A 13592-nucleotide genomic window follows, 5' to 3' on the forward strand; every position below is an offset into this window, starting at 1 on the left:
CTAGACTTAACCTGTGACACACACAACCAGCCTCTTCTGTGGCCTTTTAAGGACAGGTAAAATGAGTGATGTTGGTAGCCTACTAAATGGATGTCTGAATGTCAGATCTAGCCTACAGTTCAAGCTGTGTTCTCTAAAAAAGGCAGCTGCTGACCATGCACATGCCTCCACATGCTTGCCATAACAGACCGACATTTATAGGGGCACCATTCAAATTAGTTTACCAGCAATAATGTTTTAATGAGTTACTCTGTAGTTATGAACATGTACTTTGACATGAATGATCCAAAAAATTCATAACTGACAGGCCTACTATGGAATTGACTTTTTTGGTAACATGTTGCATTAATTAAGCCACATAGTCTACATAGTTTATATTTATAAAACAGTTATAACACAATTTAAAATTGCGAAATTGTTATATTGGTTCATGCCAAATAGTGACCTTATGACTGCACTGCTATTGATTATACCTATTGTAATTATTAATATTACTAGCTAGTAAGCCTATATACAGAATTATGTGAAGTGTTAAACAACCCCCCCCCCCCCCCCCCCAAAAGAACCATGCATCTATTAGGCATATTATATAGTAGCCTCGTCAAATTGTAAGTTCAATGATATATTTTTTCGTGGCACTTTTCGTTGTCTTTAAATAGCAGCATATATGAGGTAAGGACCTCTCATCATGTACCTTTTTACCGTATGACCTTGTACGTGTCGAACTCAAGCTGCATGTGTCAGTCAGCTGTGTATGGCAAGTGCGAGTGGGTATCATGAACGGAAGCGCATAGTTGAGCAGTTTTGTCACCGTCCGCGCAATAAATCAGCTCTGACTGACTAGCCATTAGGCAGGCATTCTGCGATGTCACCTTATCTATGAGTAGAGTGCAAATGATTGAAGGTGTCTAGCGGTTTAGGAATTACATTTTTACAAGCCAGCAATGGTGACATCAGCGCATACCACGGACGCATGCCAGGCGTGACCACTGACGAGACACCTTGGCTGGGGCTGCGCGAGATGGTAAAGGGTGAATAGCGGGAAACATGACCTCATTTCAGTTTTTTTTGGTTCCTAATCACAAACTCGTAGGCTATATAAGAGATGATGGATCTCATCCTCACCCAGAACAGAATTGACACTGGCCACTTCGGGAGTTGAGACACCGGAATACTTTTTATCACACAGACAGACTAGACATGGGACTGCACAGCGTTGAAGAGCTGGTAGGTTGTTTTTTGTATGTGTGATCGGGATTCACTCTGCCTAATCCATTATTTCCTCTGGGTTTGGGCATTCTAGATGTTGCTGACAATATTAGTCTCTGATAGGTAGACAGGGCCGGCTCCAGGCATAAACGCTTAGGGCCTCTGTCTTGCTCTCAATTTACTGTTGAGAGTTAGACTCGTAGAATATATATAAGGTGCAAGTTCGAAATTTGGTTCTGCATCAGCAATTTTTATCTTGTTATGCCAATCACTGACAGTCACTCAATTAGCAATGTCAACTAACAATTTGTATATTGGTAAATTAGTCTAGCCAGCTATCTAAACTTGTAGTAATCATGGCTGAATAGCAATCGGGCATGCAGGGCACATGCCTAGAGGCCCTGTCCTCCAGGGGGCCCCCATAAATGTTTTAAGTCACTCTCACTATGATATTACTAAAATGGTATAAATCATGGCAAAATGTATAGAATTGCAGGAAATGTCTTAGAAAATTGCTGTGTAGAACTGCAGAGCACTAGCTTTACCACGGCAACATTTTCTCTACACCCCATGGCAAAATATGTAGAATTGCAGGAAATGTACTTTAAAACAAAAAAATCTCTCTGCTGTCAAGAGGGGAGCCACTAAAATGTTTTGCCTGCAAGGGGAGGGGGGGCAACCAAATCTAGTTTAGGGCCCCCAAAAGGCTAGAGCCGGCTCTGTAGGAGATTTTTCCGTTTGGTAATCTCCATTTTTCAATCTTTCCACACATTTCAGACTTGATTTTCCCTCATGAAAACTGTATCAATCTCCTACAAAAATGTCCATTAATTATAATCCACATAATAATTCACATTTCCTGTGCTGCAGGATTATTTTTCTGCTGTAGCAAACATGCTCAAATTAAGATCCTACATCTATCTGTACATACAATTAACAAAACATTATGGTTTTCATTTGGTCCAAAATAATCCAGCAGTTGGTTGTCTGCCCAGTCATCTAAAAGGGTTGGCTTTGATCAGTCTGTAAATGAGTTGGACATTAGACAGCACACATTTCTCTATTAGCACCCCAATACTTCCTTCTTTGGTCCTTTATTAGGACAGAAAAATCTCACAGAGGGAAGGCTTTGTTGTGAAAGCCTGTCCTCCATTCTGTTTTTTCCTTTCTTGGAATAGAAAGTACTGCGTAGGTGGATGGCCAGCTCATCTCCAATCTGTTTTCTCTCCCAGGTCACTGGTAAAAGGTGTGAGGGAAAGGAGGCAGGCCAGCACCTATCGGGGGCGTGTTCAGAGAGTGTGTACGAGGCAGCCGTCAACCAGGAGAAACAGGATGGCCGGAGGTCACACAAAGACCTCATCCCAGAGGAGAATGAGAACAGCACTCAGGAGGAGATCACAGTTGTCAATCTCAATGTGAGTTTTTGGCTCCTCATATGCTTAGTACTCAATTAGAAACACTGAACATTCTACTTGCCTTTCAAAATGTGGCCCAACATTCTGTATACCTTATTCCTTTTCAGACCGACAAATCAGGCCGGCTGAAACTAGAGACCGTGGATGACCTTTTCAACATCCTGAAACTGAGGAAGAGGAGGAGGGAGAGGAAGGTGCAGAACAGGAAAGAACCTGAGCCAGAGATCATTGTACGTCCCGCCACTATTCACTCTACACAATCTTTCTCTCCTTCTTTCTTTAAAATCCCTCACCATAATCAAGGAGAGGGAATTCAATGTAGAAAGGCCAGCAACGGATTAAAACAAGTCAAACGGTACTAAGCTAATGCAACATGTCTCTTTTCATTGTCACACAGCCCGACACAGTCGATGAAGACACGTTCCTGAAAGCAGCTATGGAAAATAAACTGCATGTGATTGAGAAGTACCTGTCAGATGGAGGTGACCCCAACGTCGGTGATCATGTGAGTACCGCATCATGTCTCTCTTATGATGACACATGGACAGCCATCTTAAGTCAGTCTTTTGACATGCCAGAAGCTACATTGATTGAGATACAACATCTTGAGTTACAGACAGCCGAAGGCCAATATAGCACTAGTCTCACAATGCCACAGGACAAGTAACAGGAAGCCAAACAAATCTCACTTAACTCTGTCTGCCCTCCCTCTCTTACAGTTCCTAAGGACAGCACTACACAAAGCCTCATCCAAGGGCCATGTGGAGATTGTGAAGAGACTGCTGGAGGCTGGTGCTTCCATTGAGAAGAAAGACAGAGTAAGTTCTCTCTCTCTTTCTCTTAGTCACAAACTCAGATACTCACGCAGTCATGCAAGCATACACGCACTCTCACTCACTTGCTCACTCAATCACTCATCAGAGCTCTAATTACATACAGTACATGGGAAATGGTTCAGAATGGCTGGGAACTGTCATCATCCTAACACTGTTTGTTTTGCCCACTCCCTCCAGTTGGATGCCACTTCAGTACACTGGGCCTGCAGGGGAGGCAGCTTGACTACTCTGGAGCTGCTTCTCAATGAAGGAGGGAAGTTGAACTCCAGAGACAAGGTACAACACTGAGACAGAGAGCCCTTAAACCCAATTTGTGATGCCCAACATCAAAAACATATAGGGTTTTACTTAGGGATATATACAGAACAGAGCCATATATAGAGCATATTAAATGGTATATGGAGAGTTGAGCAGTCTGTGTTTGTGGTCTGACCCCCCCCCTCTCTGTTTTCTCTCAGCTGCGCAGCACTCCTCTCCATGTGGCAGTGAGGACGGGACACAATGAATGTGCTGAGCACCTCATCCACTGTGGAGCAGACGTCAACGCTAAAGACAGAGTAAGACATACAAACCCTAATATGACAAATGCAAGCATGGGGCAAATCACAGAGAGGCTTCACAAACCCACCAATTATACTCCATGCTATAATTTGTACTCCCGCTATCATCCAGAAGGTGAGGTCAGTACAGGTGCACCAAAGCTGGGACCGAGAGACTGAAAAATAGCTTCTATCTCAAGGCCATCAGACTGTTAAATAGCCATCACTTGCCGGCTACCACCCAGTTACTCTTAGAGGCTGCTGCCCTATATACAGTACATGGACATGGAATCACTAGCCACTTTAATAATGGAACACTAGCCACTTTAATAATGTTTACATACTGCTTTACTCATTTATATACTGTATTCTGTTCTACTGTATTTTAGTCAATGCCACTCCGACATTGCTCTTCCTAATATTTACATTACCGATCAAAAGTGTGGGGTCACTTAGAAATGTCCTTGTTTTTGAAAAAAAAGCTTCTTTTTTTTGTCCATTAAAATAACATAAAATTTATCAGAAATACAGTGTCGACATTGTTAATGTTGGAAATAACTATTGTAGCTGGAAATTGCTGATGTTTAATGGAATATCTACATAGGCGTACAGAGGCCCATTATCAGCAAACATCACTCCTGTGTTCAAATGGCACGTTGTGTTAGCTAATACAAGTTTATCATTTTAAAAGGCAAATTGATCATTAGAAAACCATTTTGCAATTATGTTAGCACAGCTGAAAACTGTTGTCCTGATTAAAGAAGCAATAAAACTGGCCTTCTTTAGACTAGTTGAGTATCTGGAGTATCAGCATTTGTGGGTTCGATTACAGGCTCAAAATGGACAGAAACAAATACATTTCTTCTGAAACTCGTCAGTCTATTCTTGTTCTGAGAAATGAAGGCTATTCCATGTGAGAAAATTGCCAAGAAACTAAAGATATCGTACAATGCTGTGTACTACTCCCTTCACAGAACAGCACAAACTGAGTCTAAACAGAATAGAAAGAGGAGTGGGAGGCCCCGGTGCACAACTGAGCAAGAGGACATTAGAGTGTCTAGTTAGAGAAACAGACGTCTCACAAGTCCTCAACTGGCAGCTTCATTAAATAGTACCCACAAAACACCAGTCTCAACGTCAACGGTAAAGAGGCGACTCCGGGATGCTGGACTTCTAGGCAGAGTTCCTCTGTCCAGTGTCTGTGTTCTTATGCCTATCTTAATCTTTTATTTTTATTGGCCAGTCTGAGATATGGCTTTTTCTTTGCAACTCTGCATAGAAGGCCAGCATCCCGGAGTCGCCTCTTCACTGTTGACGTTGAGACTGGTGTTTTGCGGGTACTATTTAATTTAGATTTAATGAGGCTGCTAAATATGTGTATGTGACCAATACATTTGGATTTGATTTGATTTGCACTATTGTATAGTATGGTTGTGTATTGCGTTTTTAATAGTTACTTTGTTTATGACCAGGATGGAGACACACCCATGCACGATGCTGTGAGGATAAACCGATTCAAAATGATCAGGCTGCTGCTGATGTATGGAGCCAGTCTTAAAACTAAGAACAGTGTAAGTACTCCATAATCATCCAACATGTCTGTCCTCATACAATTTTGGCTCATCTTTTCACATTCATTGAGTATATTCCAGTGATGTCGGTATGTTTGTTACTGGCTATTGTGTGAGCATAGCGCCATTTACAGTCCATTTGAATATTGATGTGTGATACAGTAAGGTGATCCATTTTACAAATGCTTAGTTCATTTGAATGTTTGTGTTTTTTCCCCTTGCAGGAAGGCAAGTCCCCTAGTGAGAATCTTCTGGCATGGCAGAGTGGTGCTAAAAACCTCCTGTGTAACATCAACAATGACAAATCTGTTAAATAGAACAATGACTTCTCAAGGTCTTGGGGAGATCTATGGCTATTGAAATCCATCCATTCATTCAGATTGTCATTGATAACTGATACTGATAGAATTGTTGAATGCCGATATTGCTGGCCAATGTTAGGGCTGTAGCTTCCATGCATTTTGATGTTGTGTTGAAGTTGGCTATTGAGATTCTGGGGATATTTATGTGATTGTTGGTTTTATTTTTATTTCACCTTTATTTAACCAGGTAGGGCAGTTGAGAACAAGTTCTCATTTACAACTGCGACCTTGCCAAGATAAAGCAAAGCAAAGCAAAAACAACAACACAGAGTTACACATAAAGAAACGTACAGTCAATAACACAATAGAAAAATATATGTACAGTGTGTGCAAATGTAGAAGAGTAGGGAGGTAAGGCAATAAATAGGCCATAGAGGCAAAATAAATGACAATTTAGCGTTAACACTGGAGTGATAGATGATGTGCAAGTAGAGATACTGGGGTGCAAAAGAGCAAGAAGATAAGTAACAATATGGGGATGAGGTAGTTGGGTGTGCTATTTCCAGATTGGCTGTGTAAGCTGCTCTGACAGCTGATGCTTAAAGTTAGAGAGGGAGATATATAAGACTCCAGCTTCATGGATTTTTGCAATTCGTTCCAATCATTGGCAGCAGAGAACTGGAAGGAAAGGTGGCCAAAGGAAGTGTTGGCTTTGGGGATAACCAGTGAAATATACCTGCTGGAGCGCGTGCTACGGGTGGGTGTTGCTATAGTGACCAGTGAGCTGAGATAAGGCGGGGCTTTACCTAGCAGAGACTTATAGATGATCTGGAGCCAGTGGGTTTGGCGACGAATCTGTAGTGAGGGCCAGCCAATGAGAGCATACAGGTCGCAGTGGTGGGCAGTATATGGGGCTTTGGTGACAAAACGGATGGTACTGTGATAGACTACATCCAGTTTGCTGAGTAGAGTGTTGGAGGCTATTTTGTAAATGACATCGCCGAAGTCAAGGATCGGTAGGATGTTCAGTTTTACGAGGGTATGTTTGGCAGCATGAGTGAAGAAGGCTTTGTTGCGAAATAGGAAGCTGATTCTAGATTTAATTTTGGATGCTTAATGTGAGTCTGGAAGGAGAGTTTACAGTCTAAACAGACACCTAGGTATTTGTAATTGTCCACATATTCTAAGTCAGAACTGTCCAGAGTAGTGATGCTAGTCAGGCGTGAGGGTGCGTGCAGCAATCGGTTGAAGAGCATGCACTTAGTTTTACTTGCATTTAAAAGCCGTTGGAGGCCTCGGAAGGAGTGTTGTATGGCATTGAAGCTCATTTGGAGGTTTGTTAGCACAGTGTCCAAAGAAGGGCCAGATGTATACAGAATGGTGTCGTCTGCGTAGAGGTGGATCAGAGAATCACCAGCAACAAGAGCAAGAGCAAGACAAATGCAATTGCATGTACTGTGGGATTTTACAAGGTGATATGTTACTGGAATACTTACAGTACAATTGTATGCTCAAAAGACTCAAAAAATGAGTATTAACCAAAGCTAGTTTCTGGTTACATTCACCTGTTTCAGTCTAAACACACAGACAGAAGTGATAGTAGTGAGCTGGAATGGAAAGTTGTTGTTGGTTTAGAAAATGTTTTAAATAGGAAATCATTTGAGTGATATTTTTTATGTTTTTTTTTTTAGAAAAGACTAGAATGCAAAGCGTCAAGAGACCTCACTGAGTTTTGTATTTATTGTAAAGTGAATCTGTATATTATGCTTGTTATTTATTGTTTGTTTAAGTCAATAAACCAATCTGATATTTTCAAATACTTCTTTTGTGATCCATTGAAAATGTTTTTGTTATTTGAGTCTCTGTAAGCAAACAGTGTAGCCTATAGCTTCAAAATATTAAACTGGGTGGTCCTTGCATTCATAATTTCTCTGAATTTAAGATTGGATCAGTTTACCTTGGCTTTCTCCAGCCCCATCCCTCAGCTTTATAGAAAATCAAGTGAAGGGGCTGCTGTTTGGCTGACGAATTCAGGTTTGTGGTTTTAAAAACAGACTAAGGAAGATCTGTGTTGAGGCAGAGATCAAAGTAAATCATAGAGATGTGGGATATTATCCAAGGCAGAGTACAAGAGGAACCAGGAGATGAGAAAGTTTGCAGACGACCCCGAGCCACACATCAAACAGCAAACCCAATTGGGAAAATAACTCTGTACAAATTACCCTTAGAATAGAGCTGCTTTACCCTCTACTGTGTCTAAATAAACTCCTCTGTGTATAACCCTGGTGGAAGCCCTGTCAGCCCAGCTCAGTGAGAAGGAACAGGACCTACTGAAATGGGGGAAGGAGCGGGATACCGTGGTGGTAGCCCTGTCGGCCCAGCTCAGTGAGAAGGAACAGGACCTACTGAAATGGAGGAAGGAGCGAGATACCGTGGTGGAAGCCCTGCCGGCCCAGCTCAGTGAGAAGGAACAAGACCTACTGAAATGGAGGAAGGAGCGAGATACCGTGGTGGAAGCACTGCCGGCCCAGCTCAGTGAGAAGGAACAGGACCTACTGAAATGGAGGAAGGAGCGAGATACCGTGGTGGAAGCCCTGTCGGCCCAGCTCAGTGAGAAGGAACAGGACCTACTGAAATGGAGGAAGGAGCGAGATACCGTGGTGGAAGCACTGCCGGCCCAGCTCAGTGAGAAGGAACAGGACCTACTGAAATGGAGGAAGGAGCGAGATGTGGTGGAAGCCCTGTCGGCCCAGCTCAGTGAGAAGGAACAGGACCTACTGAAATGGAGGAAGGAGCGAGATACCCTGGTGGAAGCCCTGCCGGCCCAGCTCAGTGAGAAGGAACAGGACCTACTGAAATGGAGGAAGGAGCGAGATACCCTGGTGGAAGCCCTGCCGGCCCAGCTCAGTGAGAAGGAACAGGACCTACTGAAATGGAGGAAGGAGCGAGATACCCTGGTGGATGCCCTGCCGGCCCAGCTCAGTACCTCATTTTCAAAAGATAAAGCTAAGAACATGAACAACTTCATAGTTAAGAACACTATAAAAATATGGAAGAAAATTAAACTTACTCTACAAGAACCAATATTACTCCCTTAAAACACAACCTTGTCGAATAATCCTTGGGTAGCTTTTCAGAATTCACTGATAATCTGGTCCACATTGAAAACTAAAGGCATAAGAAACCATAAATGACTTGGTAACATGAATCACATTTATTTCCATGAGAGAATTCAAAAGTAATTTTGGACTCACCAAAGTAGATAGTTTCAAATATATGCAATTTAAAAGGTACATATCACAACATTTCGATTAGAAATTTGTTGGCCCTCACACAACCTTGAGTGAATCTTATTTGAGTCAGATAAGGATGTTCGCATGATAGGGAAGATATACAAAACCTTGCAGAGAGCTTATCCAACTGGCATTCTCCTAGAAAAAAAATATAAACTATTGGAATTTAGACTTACAAATAATTTATGTTGGCACAAGATGGAGGGAAAGTTGGAGCATAACTAACGAAATTACAGTTAACGAAAATGTACACTTAATCCAGTATAAACTACTGTATGTAATGAATTATACAAGAGACAAAATACAGCACAATGGCAGTGATGTCTGAAGTGTAAAACTAATGATGATTCAATAATCCATGCTTTCTGGGAACGCTATGGAGTCCCGGAATTGTGGGTGGAGCTAGAAAGTTAGCTGTCAGAAGACTCAATATACAGTATGAATGTACGTTTAGCTGGAGGTCTAGATACCGAAACTCCTCTCCAGCAACGAAGACGAGGATAAACAGATTAGTCTCTGCTGCAACACCACCTCTCAACCAGCAGAGGTCAGTGAAAGCCCAGACATGATGGATTGTTTGCTTGGGACTGTCAGAAACTTTTTTCATTTGGGATTATACAATTAGCACTATTAAATAGTCAATCTGCGATAAAAACAAACAAAAAAACTTTAAAATAAATGATATAAACCCATTGATTCTTGAAGAACATAACTTATAAGTGCCTCAGGAGTTTAGTTCAACGGCTGTACTACTCCACCAAAACCCAACATATAAACGTGTTTTACAAATGTATTTGTAAACAATGTTATTGTAAACAAACACCGTATATCCTTAGAATGTGGTGAAAATGATCATTTTGATATCATAGACAGTCTGTCAATTGTTTTGCTTACGCTACAAGATTGCACGAGACAGATATACAGTAATTCAAGATAAGAACAATATGTTCTGTGTCCTGTTAATTCCCGTTAGTATGCACTTAGAAATGTAGCGAGAACTGAAGGTCAGAGTGACCTTGGAAGAGGATCAAAGGGAAATTACATTTCTTGGGTGGAATTTAGAAATGCTTCGATTTTTATCTGCTGTTTTTCTTTATTAGACCCACCACACCCCAACCCTTCCCTTGCCTGAAGTCTGATTATAATAGTTGCTGGCTCTTACAGAGTCTGATTTAGATGCTAATGAGGATGTGGTGTTCCAAATGCCACTCTATTCCCTATATAATGCACAGTGTTGGGGAAAGCTATGATGAAAATATAGTGTACCAAGCTATGCAATTATTTCACACTGGAAGCAGTTGAGCTACAGTAAAGCTAACCTTAAGATAAATATTGTTTGTTTAACTAAAGTTACTATGAATAAGTAGTTCACCAAATCAAAATGACCTCGTGAACAATGATATGTAATACAAAGTTGAGACACATGACAGCAAGAACACAACACTCTGTAGTAAGATGTTAAGAGTGCAATGAGAGCCGTGTGACAGCCAGAAAGTGAGTGTGGTCGTAAAGGAAAACATAGTCCCAAAAGGTTTTGCTTGTCAGAACTGAACTTTTCAAGATACTGTATGAACTTTCAAAATACAGAAATCATCCCCGTATGATGCAAAACGCAGCACCATGTGATGAAAAATGGGGACAATTGGGGACAATTTCTGTATTTTGAAAGTTACATACAGTATATGGAAAACTTGAGTTCTGACAAGAAAAACATTTAAGGACTATGTCAACAAAGGACGAATGAAACAAATACAAAAATATAATTTTTGGGTGTAGTTTTCCATTAATTTCCCAGTGGTCAGAGAGAGAGAGAACAATAGGGGGTTATTTTGTGTGTTTTTTTTTTGTGTGTTTTTTTTGTAAAACATGTATGCCTATAGTGGGTTGTTCTAGAAAGAAGTTAGGTACACCGATACATGCCAAGAAAACTACTGAAAACACAATAAGATTTTAGTTTCGTTTAACTACCACCAAGCTGCTGCAAAACGTAGTTCAATTACTAGTTGAATTACAAGTAATGGAACTACTCCCCAACACTGGTGAGGAGTAGTCCACTATGTGCCAAAAGTAGTGCACTATGTAGGGAATAGGGTGCCATTTGGGACGCAAACTTGCTGCTGGCATGGACATGAAGACTGGCTGGTACTCAAGGTTTTGGACAAAAACAGGGTAAAAAAAACATGCATTTTCCTGTGTGCTATGTCCAGTTGTTGTCGTACCCCAACAACACATTGAAAATAAGTATTTTTACATTTCATGTGTCTTAATCTGTGTTTCTTGTACTTTTAGAGACTGTTTTTAAACTGTACAAATTGTTTAACCCAAAATAAAATCAATGAATCATCAACTCATTTAAATGTCCTAGGCCCATATTCACAAAGGCAGTGTTTATACAGGCAGCCCAATTCTGATATTGTTTTCACTATTGGTCTTTTGACCAATACAAATGACACACAGCTGTACATTTCAATTAAACATGGTGAAGCCCCAAAATTGCCCTTGCTAGAAGAATGTGTTTCAGACATAAGGAAGTGGATGGCTGCAAACTTTCTACTTTTAAACTCGGACAAAACAGAGATGCTTGTTCTAGGTCCCAAGAAACAAAGAGATCTTCTGTTGAATCTGACAATTAATCTTAATGGTTGTACAGTCGTCTCAAATAAAACTGTGAAGGACCTCGGCGTTACTCTGGACCCTGATCTCTCTTTTGAAGAACATATCAAGACCATTTCAAGGACAGCTTTTTTCCATCTACGTAACATTGCAAAAATCAGGAACTTTCTGTCCAAAAATGATGCAGAAAAATTAATCCATGCTTTTGTCACTTCCAGGTTAGACTACTGCAATGCTCTACTTTCCGGCTACCCGGATAAAGCACTAAATAAACTTCAGTTAGTGCTAAATACGGCTGCTAGAATCCTGACTAGAACCAAAAAATTTGATCATATTACTCCAGTGCTAGCCTCTCTACACTGGCTTCCTGTCAAAGCAAGGGCTGATTTCAAGGTTTTACTGCTAACCTACAAAGCATTACATGGGCTTGCTCCTATCTATCTCTCTGATTTGGTCCTGCCGTACATACCTACACGTACGCTACGGTCACAAGACGCAGGCCTCCTAATTGTCCCTAGAATTTTTAAGCAAACAGCTGGAGGCAGGGCTTTCTCCTATAGAGCTCCATTTTTATGGAACGGTCTGCCTACCCATGTCAGAGACGCAAACTCGGTCTCAACCTTTAAGTCTCTACTGAAGACTCATCTCTTCAGTGGGTCATATGATTGAGTGTAGTCTGGCCCAGGAGTGGGAGGGTGAACGGAAAGGCTCTGGAGCAACGAACCACCCTTGCTGTCTCTGCCTGGCCGGTTCCCCTCTTTCCACTGGGATTCTCTGCCTCTAACCCTATTACAGGGGCTGAGTCACTGGCTTTACTGGGGCTCTCTCATGCCGTCCCTGGAGGAGGTGCGTCACCTGAGTGGGTTGAGTCACTGATGTGGTCATCCTGTCTGGGTTGGCGCCCCCCCCCCCCCCCCTTAAGTTGTGCCGTGGCGGAGGTCTTTGTGGGCTATACTCAGCCTTGTCTCAGGATGGTAAGTTGGTGGTTGAAGATATCCCTCTAGTGGTGTGGGGGCTGTGCTTTGGCAAAGTGGGTGGGGTTATATCCTTCCTGTTTGGCCCTGTCCGGGGGTGTCCTCGGAGTGGGCCACAGTGTCTCCTGACCCCTCCTGTCTCAGCCTCCAGTATTTATGCTGCAGTAGTTTATGTGTCGGGGGGCTAGGGTCAGTTTGTTATATCTGGAGTACTTCTCCTGTCCTATTCGGTGTCCTGTGTGAATCTAAGTGTGCGTTCTCTAATTCTCTCCTTCTCTCTTTCTCTCTCTCGGAGGACCTGAGCCCTAGGACCATGCCCCAGGACTACCTGACATGATGACTCCTTGCTGTCCCCAGTCCACCTGGCTGTGCTGCTGCTCCAGTTTCAACTGTTCTGCCTTATTATTATTCGACCATGCTGATCATTTATGAACATTTGAACATCTTGGCCATGTTCTGTTATAATCTCCACCCGGCACAGCCAGAAGAGGACTGGCCATCCCACATATGCTCTCTCTAATTCTCTCTTTCTTTCTCTCTCTCGGAGGACCTGAGCCCTAGGACCATGCCCCAGGAATACCTGACATGATGACTCCTTGCTGTCCCCAGTCCACCTGACTGTGCTGCTGCTCCAGTTTCAACTGTTCTGCCTTATTATTATTCGACCATGCTGATCATTTATGAACATTTGAACATCTTGACCATGTTTTGTTATAATCTCCACCCGGCACAGCCAGAAGAGGACTGGCCACCCCACATAGCCTGGTTCCTCTCTAGGTTTCTTCCTAGGTTTTGGCCTTTCTAGGGAGTTTTTCCTAGCCACCGTGCTTCTTCACCTGC

At 42.1% G+C, this 13592-nt stretch overlaps 1 protein-coding gene and 1 long non-coding RNA gene across 2 annotated transcripts in view; both read left to right on the forward strand.

Moving 5' to 3' along the window:
• LOC149974574 (uncharacterized) overlaps positions 1-13116 on the forward strand; it is a 423285-nt gene extending 410169 nt beyond the window's left edge. Inside the window, exon 3 of the long non-coding RNA XR_016489482.1 lies at positions 13048-13116. This is a non-coding gene — a long non-coding RNA (uncharacterized LOC149974574). The remainder of the gene's footprint in view (positions 1-13047) is intronic.
• ankrd1a (ankyrin repeat domain 1a (cardiac muscle)) lies at positions 735-7689 on the forward strand. The gene is made up of 9 exons (XM_021576384.3): positions 735-1227; positions 2442-2624; positions 2732-2854; positions 3022-3129; positions 3344-3442; positions 3638-3736; positions 3919-4017; positions 5472-5570; positions 5795-7689. Exons 1-9 carry the CDS (start codon positions 1201-1203, stop codon positions 5885-5887), a joined length of 930 nt encoding a protein of 309 aa, XP_021432059.3. The 5' UTR covers positions 735-1200; the 3' UTR covers positions 5888-7689.
• Positions 13117-13592: the final 476 nt, after the last annotated feature.

Source organism: Oncorhynchus mykiss, chromosome 20 (genome assembly GCF_057628025.1).
Source record: "Oncorhynchus mykiss isolate SJ-2025 chromosome 20, ASM5762802v1, whole genome shotgun sequence".
Taxonomy (NCBI): Eukaryota; Metazoa; Chordata; class Actinopteri; order Salmoniformes; family Salmonidae; genus Oncorhynchus; species Oncorhynchus mykiss.

Excerpts from the sequence above, each read along its gene's own strand:
- ankrd1a (XM_021576384.3), top strand. The coding sequence starts at position 1,201 with ATGGGACTGCACAGCGTTGAAGAGCTG. Across the intron at positions 1,228-2,441 it reads TGCACAGCGTTGAAGAGCTG|GTCACTGGTAAAAGGTGTGA; the intron begins GTAGGTTGTTTT and ends TTTCTCTCCCAG. Across the intron at positions 2,625-2,731 it reads TCACAGTTGTCAATCTCAAT|ACCGACAAATCAGGCCGGCT; the intron begins GTGAGTTTTTGG and ends ATTCCTTTTCAG.